This window comes from Lolium perenne, chromosome 7, assembly GCF_019359855.2.
Source record: "Lolium perenne isolate Kyuss_39 chromosome 7, Kyuss_2.0, whole genome shotgun sequence".
Classification (NCBI taxonomy): domain Eukaryota; kingdom Viridiplantae; phylum Streptophyta; class Magnoliopsida; order Poales; family Poaceae; genus Lolium; species Lolium perenne.
The window spans coordinates 260,052,556-260,063,608 of record NC_067250.2 but is presented as its reverse complement, the minus strand read 5'-3'; the positions used below and the strand labels follow the sequence as shown (position 1 = coordinate 260,063,608).

Sequence of the window (11,053 nt, the reverse complement as noted above, 5' to 3'; positions counted from 1 at the left end):
TGCATGAGCATAGTTTTTGATCCAAGATGAATTTGACATGGTGGTCTTTACCAAAGTTGTTCACCTTGATGTGTACTTGGAGGTGGTGCAAAGAATTGGGAAAGTTTGGTTTGAAAAACTTGAAAACCAGGGGCTCAAAGTAGTGACCAGAATATAAATGGAAGATTTGACCATTATCATATGTGATCACAATTTGAGTTTGAATTTGATTTGATTTGTATTTCTTTGATTCCAAAAGTTGTAATAAGTGTTTAATAACATATTACAACTAATGGTGAAGGTCAAAATGGTCTAGGGTAAAGATTTGCAAAAATGGCATAAACCATATGTGAAGGTTTTGTGATTTTCTAACTTTTATTCTTTCCTTTTTCTTTGCTTCACTTAAGCATGTGTGAGGTTTATTTGGTGTTAGATTGAGTTGGGTAAAGGGTTCAAACCAATTTGGGACAAGTGTGGGTGCCTAGGTCAAGAATTGATATTATGGCTAAGTGCCACATATGCCTCTATGCATATGTTTTATTTGATTTTTGTTTTCTTTTTGGTTTCACCAAGATTTGAGTGGTAAGCCTTAAATTAGGTTTGTTGAGGTATTTCCAAACCATCTACCAAGGTAGACAAAGCAAAGTTTAGCATTTGCAAAAATAGCCATAGGCTTGCATATGCCTCTTTCTTATTTAAGATCATTTCTTTTTATTTTGTTTTCCAAAGGATGGTGACAAGAGGGATGAGGTTTAAGGTTTAGTGGGGTTTCCCATGGTCCACTACTAGTAAAGTAAGAAAGGTATGGTTCAAGATTTACATATTAGGGCTATATGCCCACATATGTCTTTTTCTTTTATTTTGGTTTCTCAAATTTGACCCACTTTGTTTTTGAGATTGTTAGGGTTTTAGGGTTTTGGAAATAGGTTCAAAGTAATGAACACACAATCATGGAAAAACACAAATATTAGGTAGGAGCACTATGCATAGCACTCTATGTAAGAAAAGTTTTTGTTGGTTCTCATTTTTGGGAAAAAGAAATTCATTTTCTCTGTGTTTTAAAATTTGGGATGTTACACTTGGAGAGGTCACACCACGGACCATGGAGTGCCTTACAAGTTGGAGTAAAACAAATTTTGGGGTTGTTTCAAAAGAGATTGGATACTTGAGGAAAAGGCTGGAGTGGTTGCTGTCAAACCGGTTTACAAGAAACTGTAGAGAGATTGAAGAAGTAAATACAAAGTTGGACGAATTATTACTGAGAGAAGAAATGATGTGGCATCAAAGATCAAGAGTATCATGGCTGAAACATGGTGACCAGAACACCAAATTCTTCCACCAGAAAGCCACATGGAGAGCAAAAAAGAACAGAATAAGTAAACTGAAGAAGGAGGATGGGCAGGTGGTGGAAAAACAGATTGACATTGAAAAGGAGGCAAACAAGTACTTCAATGATATGTACACAAAAGAAGAAATAGTAGTACCAGAGCTCATTGAGGAACTCATTGATCAAAAAGTAGACAAAGAAATGAATGATAAACTTACCAAGGAGTTCTCTGATGAAGAGATCAGTAATGCATTGTTCCAAATAGGACCTTTAAAGGCTCCAGGAGTTGATGGATTTCCAGCCAGATTTTTCCAGAGAAACTGGGGGGTCCTAAAGAATGAAGTCATCAATGCAGTTAGGAAGTTCTTTAGCGATGGAAATATGCCTGCAGACATCAATGAAACTATTCTTTTGCTTATTCAGAAGAACAATACTCCGGAAACTCTAAAGGATTACATACCTATTGCTCTATGCAATGTCATTTACAAGGTGGTGGTAAAATGCATCATCAATAGAATGAGACCAATGCTTGACAGTATAATATCAGAATCTCAAAGTGCATTTATACCCGGGAGACTAATTTCTGATAATGCTTTAATAGCATTTGAATGCTTCCATGCCATCCAAAAAGACAAGAAACCTGAAGGATTCTGTGCCTACAAACTTGATTTAACCAAAGCCTACGAAAGAGTAGATTGGAAATACTTGGAAACTATCATGCTGAAGTTCGGTTTTCACCCAAGGTTTGTGGGTTGGATAATGAGCTGTATCTCCTCTGTCCAATACAAAGTGAGAATTAATGGAAATCTTACAAAAGGGTTTAAACCCACTAGAGGAATCAGGCAAGGAGACCCTCTGTCACCTTACCTCTTCTTATTTGTTGCAGAAGGCCTATCCAAAGTATTACAGAGAGCAGTGTACTTGGAACAATTACAAGAACTAAAGATTAGCAGAAGAGGACCAGGAGTCTCACATCTGCTTTTCGCAGATGACAGTTTGCTTTTCCTTAAAGCAAACAGTATCCAAGCAGGAGTGGTAAAGGCAGCTATTAGTATCTTTGAAATTGGGTCTGGTCAATTGATAAATCCTGCAAAATGCTCTGTTTTATTTAGTGCAAATTGCCCAGAGGAAACTCAAGACAACATCAAAGCTATATTGGAGGTTGAACACACTACCTTTGAGGAAAAGTACCTAGGTTACCCAACCCCGGAAGGAAGAATGAAAGCATCCAGATTCCAACCGACAAAGGAAAGGTTTAGAAAAAGACTATCAATTTGGTCTGAAAATTTCATGGCGATGGCAGCAAAGGAAGTCTTAATTAAATCGGTTGCTCAATCTCTAACAAATCATGTCATGGGAGTATTCAAAATGAATAACGACTTCCATGAAGATTACATGAGGATGATAAGGAAGTTCTGGTGGGAGAAGAAGAAGATCAAAGGAAAGTTCATTGGGAATCTTGGGATATATCGACTCAACTAAAATGCAAAGGAGGAATGGGATTTAGAGACTCAAATCTATTCAACCAGGCAATGCTCGCAAGACAAGCGTGGAGATTACTGGTGAAACCAAACTCTCTATATGCAAGGATTCTAAAATCCAAGTACTACCCAAATGGCAACCTCCTTGACACAGTTTTCACGAGAGATAGTTCGGCAAGTTGGAAAGGGGTGGAACACGGTCTTGACCTTCTGAAGCAAGGTGTAATTTGGCGAATAGGGAATGGAACCAACATACAAATCTGGAGAGATAATTGGATCAACCGAGATGGAGGACTCAAAATAACAGGAAGGAAGAAATTCACCAGAATTAAATGGGTAAAAAGCTTACTAGGAAATGGGGAGAATGGCTGGAATGACAGTATGGTTAAGGATATTTTTCTACCTCATGATGCTGAACATATCCTGAAAACTAAGATACCAAATCTGAGCACTAATGACAAGGTTGCTTGGCATTATGAAAAAGATGGCGAATTCAGTGTTAGGAGTGCATACAAGTTGGCCTACACCATTAGAGAAGGAAATGGTGACGACACAAGCAACAACCCCAATGGAGAAAGGAAAATCTGGGGAAACATTTGGAAAGTCCCAGTACCCAATAAGGTTCGGGTGTTCAGTTGGAGACTTGCATCGGACAACCTCCCAACACAGAGAAACAAATGGAGAAGAACACTGGAGACTCAAAACACGTGCCCCATCTGTGGAAACGGAATCGAAGACAGTTTCCATGCAACTTTTGAATGACAAAGGCGAAAGCTCTGAGACACAAAATGAGAGACTATTGGCAACTTCCGAGTGAAAAGAATTTTAGCAGAACAGGAAAAGATTGGCTACTGGTCCTACTTGACAATACGAATAAGAGAATGCACCAGGCCATCCTTATGGTACTTTGGAGAGCATGGGAATTAAGAAATGACATCTACCACAAAAAGGGAAATCTACCATTGAGAACTCTGTCAAATTCCTCATTTGTTATGCCAATACTTGGAATTCTAAAGATGCAACCATTGAAGAAGCAGACAACATAGATAAAAAAGGAAAGAAAGCAATGGTCGAGATGAAGAATGAAGAAAAGAAAGATGTCACGAAATGCTACTGGCAACATCCACCGAAAGGATGGATCAAGGTAAATGTTGACGGTTCTTTTATGCAGGAAACTGAAAATGGATCTACTGGAGTAGTTATCCGTGATCATATGGGACATACTATTATGGCGAGTGGCTCCATTCTTCCTAGATGTTCAAATGCTGAAGAAGCTGAAGCATTGACACTACTGGAGGGATGCCGATTGGCGAAAAACTGGACAAGACAACCTATCATTTTTGAGTCTGATTGTATGACGCTGGTGAAAGCTATCCAACAGAAGAATGATTCCAGGTCAAGGCTGAGGAGTATCTTCTCGGATTTCTTTCATTGTAGTTCTGATCTCCCTGGATGGGAATGCGTGTTTGTAAAGAGACAGCAAAACAATGCTGCACATGCTTGTGCTGAATATGTTAGAAGAATAGGATCGGGTACTTTGTGGAACAACATGTTCCCAGACCAGATTAGTAGAGCTCTAAACTATGATTGTAACCATGAAACTGTTTATGTTGATTGAATGAACTATTTAAACCTAAAAAAAAAAGAATTATTGAAATGATGTCACACCATCTCTGTCCAAATCCAAAACCCTTGAGAACCTCCAACACATAACCCCAATAAACTGAGTTAAAAGCCTCGGCAGTATCTAGCTTAATTGAGAAACAACAAAGACTTTTTTCTTTCCATGAGCTTCCTTGATAACATATATTACTGGACAAGATGAAAACCACAGATATATTACTCAGAGTTCATGCCTTGTACTACCCCTTAATTAACATGCATTACATGCTGCCAAGGAATAAAGTAGGAAGACCTAAGCTAGCAAATCATGCCATGCCAATTCGCCGTGGCAGGCGCAGTTCACATTTTCTTTCCCCTCTTTTCACAAGGGCATGAGGCTGATCCTCTTGAGGAGGCAGAAGTAGGCAAGAAGGCGGTACGCGACGGCCATGGCGAGCAGGATCCATACTTCCCGCATACCGCCGTCGAGGTCGACGGTGTCGAAGGACGGCGACGACTGCAGCCGCTGGCATCCCGTCCGGCTCCCGCAGTTGTAGGTCAGGTGGCCGTGGTACTGCGCCTTGAGCAGCAGGTTGAAGCCGTAGTGCATGAACGACACGTACCTCAGCCACCGGATGAATTTGGGTATGTGCTGCACGTAGTACCCTCCGGTGAGCAGGAACAGCATCAGCACCAGCGACGCCATCACCCCCGCCCTCTTCACGCTGAGAATCGCCGCCCCCAGCAGCTCACCCGTCCCCTGATCGCAACAAATTTATCATTTTCGTCGTCATCGCCGGAAGTAGTATCAGAAGATGTATGATCAAGTACCTGGCTGGTGAAGACGATGAGGAGGGTGGCGAGGAGTGTGAGGAAGAAGCAGGGGACGGTGCGCCGTAGATCCGCCATGAAGTAGAGGATGCCCATGAAGAGGACCGGGTACACGACGTGCGGTACGGCGTCGCAGAGGGTGCTGCTGGCGTAGTAGGCGCTGAGGCGGTACATGTCCGCCTTGCGCTCCTTCACCAGGTAGAGCTTCTCGAAGGGGAACACGTAGACGGACCCGAACAGCGACGACGATGTCCAAAAGATGCAGATGTAGAAGATGAGCCCCACCTGGTCCCTCAGCTGCGCCTCGTTCCCGGTCTTGGACTTCCACCACAAGAGCCCCAGCAGCAGCGCCACGCCGACGGCCTGCGCTAGCCGCATCTTGTCCAGGTAGTCGGCGGCGCGCTCCCGGAACGTGCGCCGCGACAGCACCAAGAACTGCTGGAACCAGTTGATGCTCCGGTCCTTGCGCATCCGGATCGCCAGCTTCAGCTGCTCCCCGGGCCGCCTCGCCGCCACCTTCTGCAGCTTCGCCTCCTCCTTGTACTTGAGCTGGAGGTAGGACACGACGCGGGACCTGAATTCCTGCGGCGCCGGCGAGCCGTCCCGGAGCAGCTCGGGCACGCTAATGTCCTCGAGGTTGCCCGTGGCGAGGTCCAGCAGGAACTCGGCCGGGTTCATGGGGATCTCCGGCGTGAACCCAAGCGAGGAGAAGTGGTGCATGCAGTCCCTGGCCTTGCCGTGGTAGATGGCGTGGCCCTCCGAGATGAGCAGCAGCTTGTCGAACAGGTGGAACATCCGGCTCGACGGCTGGTGGATAGTGGTGATGATGGTCCGCCGCGTCGACGACTTGGCCAGCCGCTGGAGGATCACGATCAGCTTGCTCGCCGACGTGGAGTCCAGCCCCGACGTGGGCTCGTCCAGGAGCAGCAGCGACGGGTCCACTAGGATTTCGTACCCGATGCTTGTTCGCTTCCTCTCGCCGCCCGACACCCCGCGCACGAACGCGCCGCCGATCTTGGTATGCCGGCACCGCTCCAGGTTCAGCTCCGAGATGATGGCGTCCACCCTGTCGCGCTTCTGCTGCTTGGACATGCGCGCCGGCAGCCGCAGGAAGGCGGCGAACACCAGCGTCTCCTCCACCGTCAGCTGAGGGAACAGAACGTCGTCCTGAGTCACAAATCCAATCCTGTACGTTTTTGCAACCATCAGAAACAACAAACTTACATTAATCTTCGTGATCTTTTTCACTCAACTGAATCAAATATGTTCCTATGATGAATTGCAAGAACTATGCACAAATTCAGGCACTGACTCGACTTTCTGAAGTAAAAAAAAAAATATGTTCCTATGATGAATTGCAAGAGCTACGCACAAATTCAGGCATTGACTCGACTTTCTGAACTTTGTTAGTTACCTCCTCTTGAGGCAGGGGCTGTAGGGTGTGTCGTTGTAGGTGATCTGGCCCTTGATGCTGCCACCAAGCCTGCCACCGAGTATCTTGAGCAATGTAGTCTTGCCACTGCCAGAAGGGCCCATCAGTGCAAGGATCTCACCAGGGTCAACGCTGCCACCTATGCCCTTGAGGATGTGCTTGCAGCTGCTGCTGCTGCCATGATCCGCCCTCATGTGAGATGCAAAGGCCACCTTTGCAGCTGTCAGGGGGTTATTGGGGCTAAGCTTCACCTTGTACTCCACATTCTCAAACTGCAATTTTTTCATATAATATGGAAGGTGTTTTAATTTTTGATGAGCAGAACTCTGTTACATGGCATGCATATTTTTCATGTAAAAAGCATTTCCTCTGCACTTCCTATATAGTTGCCAATTAGCTAGCGAGCTGTTGGAGCTTGCAAAGGGTCACACAAATCGCCAATCACCTAACTTGTACCTTCCAGAGCTTATCGTCTAGTTGAGGTTTCATAGATAACCAAGACTGTAACCAGATTAATTTTCTTAATCATTCTGACCCAGATGTCATGATCATGGTTAACTGAGATTATATGGCAGCTTCCTAGTTAAGTCTATCAGCACTAACTGTTCCTCTGCTACTACTATGTACACTTTTGCCTATGTATGGAAAGAAGATAAAAACAGTTTGATCTCTGATGTAAACACAATTCATTATATTCTTCCTTGTGGCAAGCTAATTAAACATGCTAGACACGTAGAGAACTCTACTGATATAAACGTGCTATGACTATATGAAAGAAAAGAAAATGGATGTACATAAATACCTTAAGGAATATAGGAAGAGGGCCATCTTTGGTTGGCCATAGATGATCCTCCTCCATGGCAACCTCCACACCGCTGGTGCCTCCATTGTTATGGGAGGAAGGAGGAGGGGGGAGGTGTTCCACAATGGATAGCTCCACTCTCTCATCACTGCTGATCTCCATGGGCAGAGAGAAAATTAGATTGAGAAGAAAGCCAAGCACACGGCCCTCTCTTCTTTTTATGAACCAGTAGAAAAAATGGGAGGCGCGAGAGCAACTACTAGCAACCAAGAGCATGCCTACTTTGTTATATACGGTTACAATTTTTTTAACCTGGTTTGGTGACCCACAATCTTTCCAAGGGCCTCTGGTTTGGGAGAACCTTCCACTCTAGAGGATAACTGTTGACGATATCATCTCCTCCTGCCTCTGTGACAAGACGGAATTTGTGAAGGTAAATGCATGAGGGATAACTAATTATCTGGTTTGAAAATGCCATGATGTTTTACTAACTCCCTCCATCACTATGCTTAGGTTGACGCCAAAAGATTGGCATTCTGTAACACCATGTTCAGATACTATACCGCCCCAGTAACGCTCTCCAGGTTTCGAACAGGCTTAGAGGCTGCCATCTATATATGGAGCACATGGTTTTATATGTTGGCTCCATCTACATTACCAATGTGGAACTATTTCCAACCATTACACACACACACATACATGTCCATCAAAATTAAACTCATTCTTTAATAACCTGAAATGTCGGGGGATGACCCCCGGTATGCCAAAGGCATGCCAAACCGGATGGTTTGAGCCATCAAGATACCGGTTTAATGTTTACACCGGAGGACAAAGTTAAGTGTTTGGCTAAGTAGAGCTAAGCCGGTATTCCCAAGAGGGGTATACCGGAACCGGATAAAGAAGACACCGGGCTACCGGTAAGAAGAGCGTGTCGGCAAGACTGGTCAAAGATTCTCTCCAGAGCTAGAAGACAAAGATGAGCTAAGCAAAGTAGCTTTAAATGAAGCCCTGACGCTAAAGAGGAGGGTGACGCCAAAAGCAACCGGAGGACGTCAGCCTCCCTGATTAAAGATACCGGCACCGCCATTTATGATTAAAGTTACTTTGTAAAGTAGTTTGTCTAGTCAAAGATGCCATTAGGGTTTTCTTGGGTTCCTTGCTCTGTAAGCCACCTCTCCCCTATATAAGGAGAGGGGGCATAGTCCTTTACGGGCACGAAACACTTGACCTATGTGTGCAATAGACGCGAGATACGGTGTTGTAACCACAAACTTGTAACCTCTTAAGATCAATGAGTTGAAGGATCTAGAGCAGAGTTCTTCCTTGTGTATTTCTTCTTCTACCTTAGTTCTTGAGGAAAGCACCCGGAAGTTCATCCAATCTAATCCAAAAACCCTCACCCGAATCCTCTAGCGTCCATATGGCCCCAACTTAAGCCATCCCATGGCATCTGCTCGTTCGCCACGACGACAGTTGGCGCCCACCGTGGGGCAAGAAGTGGCGCTTGACGGAGTTCACATTCGGGTGGGCCTCCTCGACGTCGCCGGCCAGCGTACGGTGTCCGCGCTGGTGCAGCGCATCTATTCCATGGACTTCATCAACGACAACGCGGGCTGCTTCGCCAACGGCGGCATCTTCCCCAAGAACGGCCACATCATCGAGTTCGGCAGCCACCGCGTCTACTTCGGCACCGTCCCTGTGCGCCAGCGCCTTTCGCCGGTGCTGGTGGCGCCGGATCCGCCAAGGTGGCTATGTGCTGGCCGCGCCGCCGGCAGCGTGGAGGTGATGATGGCTGGCGCGGTCGGCGCTGGCAAGGAAGCTGAGGGAGAAGGAGCCGGGCGTGCGGCATCGACTCGTGCGGCCAAGCCACCGCTGGAGCGCGACACAGGCGCTGTGGGAACATCTTCCGCGCCACCAGAGACCCCGCTTCAGGCGGCGATGAGCGTCCTCGCCACGCCCATCGCGCAGAACATCGACCCGGCAGCGGCTCAGGCGGAGCTGGAGGCGCAGCGCCAGAAGCTGCTCGAGAACGGCAAGGACATCATCCGGGCGCAGCGCGAGCTGAACCTAACCCTACGTGAGTATAACGCTGCCCATGGCTTTGCTTCTGTTAGCGCTCAGGCTGCTAGGATACCGGAAAACCCGCTTAAAGCTCGCAATCTAGATCAGGATTTGCGTAAGGAGATTCTTACCGGAAAGAGCACTTCTGCATCTGTGAGCATCATAGAGAAACCTAAGTATAGTAGCCCGGATAAAACCATAAAAGCTGCTAAGGCTGCGGTAGAGCTGTGTGAATCACTTTCCGGAGACGCTCTGGCAAAACAGCAAGAGCGTGTCAGGGAGTTGCTTGATACCATCGAGCAGCAGAATGCTGAGCAGGTGGCTAAGCTGAACAAGGCTGTGGCTTCAAAATCCGCGCGTTCAACAAAGAATGCCGGTAGCAAGTCCCAGGGCCAGGCATCGCCCCCCCATCCGGACAGAAGGAAAGAAAAAGAGGTGAATGCGTAGCAGATGACTGTGTATGATCCGGTCCTTGCCGGAAAACAACAAGCCGGGCAACATGATGCCGGAAGAAAAAGCCAAGGGGCAGATCGAGGCTACGCCAGAAGGGGCTATGCCGGAAACAATCATGCTGGTAAACACGAAACCGGGAAAAATTATCAAGCTGCAAGGGCAGCGTACGAAGAGGAAGAAATGCTTCCCCCAAGGTACCGGCAGGCAAGGGCCGCGGTACCGGAACCCTACGATGAGGCTGATTCGACAGCTGAAAGACTCACGGCGTATCGGAACCCGTTGGGAGAGCGCGTGGGAGAAAGACACCTGCCAGAACGGGATGCGAGGCACCGTCTGGATAGAGTGTATCTGTCTGAAATGATCGAGGCAGAAGGTCCTCCGGGCCCAAAATGTTTTGGTCCAAGGATCATGAAAGAGGAACCGCCAGTTCGCAACTTTCAGTTGCCGCGTGATACAAAAACATACGATGGAACCACTAAGCCGGAAGATTGGCTTGCGGACTACGTAACTGCAGTTTATGTTGCTGGTGGCGGAGGAACCGTCACTGGTGGAGGAAACTGGCGTTGGGCCGTGAGAATTGTACCATCATTCTTGGTGGGACCGGCACGAATCTGGCTGAACAACTTGCCGGCAGGAAGCATAAACGGTTGGTTGGACTTCGAGGAAGCTTTTGTGAGTAACTTCAGCAGCACATACCGGAGGCCCAACAGGCTGCAGCAGCTCGCCTTGTGCGTGCAACGCCCAAACGAAACAGGCCGGGATTACCTGACCCGGTGGAACTCCACGAGAAACTCTTGTGAAGGAGTGATTGAAGCGCAGGCCATAGCTTTGTTTTGCAATGGCTGCAGAAGAGGTTCGCCGCTGTGGCAAAAGCTGCAGCGAAACATGCCGGCAACTCTGGCGGAAATGATACGTGTGGCAGATAGCTACGCGTTGGGAGACCCAATGCAACCGGCAGTGCAAGCGGATCCGGCGCAAACAAGCCAGCCGCGCCAAGAGCAATACCGGGACAACCGGCACAACAAGAGAAGGGAAGATTTTCCGGATCGAAGGTATGGTCCACAGCAGGTAGCTACGGTGCAGGA

At 47.1% G+C, this 11,053-nt stretch overlaps 1 protein-coding gene across 1 annotated transcript; it reads right to left on the bottom strand.

Moving 5' to 3' along the window:
* Positions 1-4,584: 4,584 nt before the first annotated feature.
* LOC127311830 (ABC transporter G family member 26) lies at positions 4,585-7,616 on the bottom strand. The gene is made up of 4 exons (XM_051342306.2): positions 7,455-7,616; positions 6,635-6,924; positions 5,221-6,406; positions 4,585-5,149 (listed from the first exon to the last, which is right to left on the bottom strand). The coding sequence occupies exons 1-4, from the start codon at positions 7,614-7,616 to the stop codon at positions 4,772-4,774; spliced, it is 2,016 nt and encodes a 671-aa protein (XP_051198266.2). The 3' UTR covers positions 4,585-4,771.
* Positions 7,617-11,053: the final 3,437 nt, after the last annotated feature.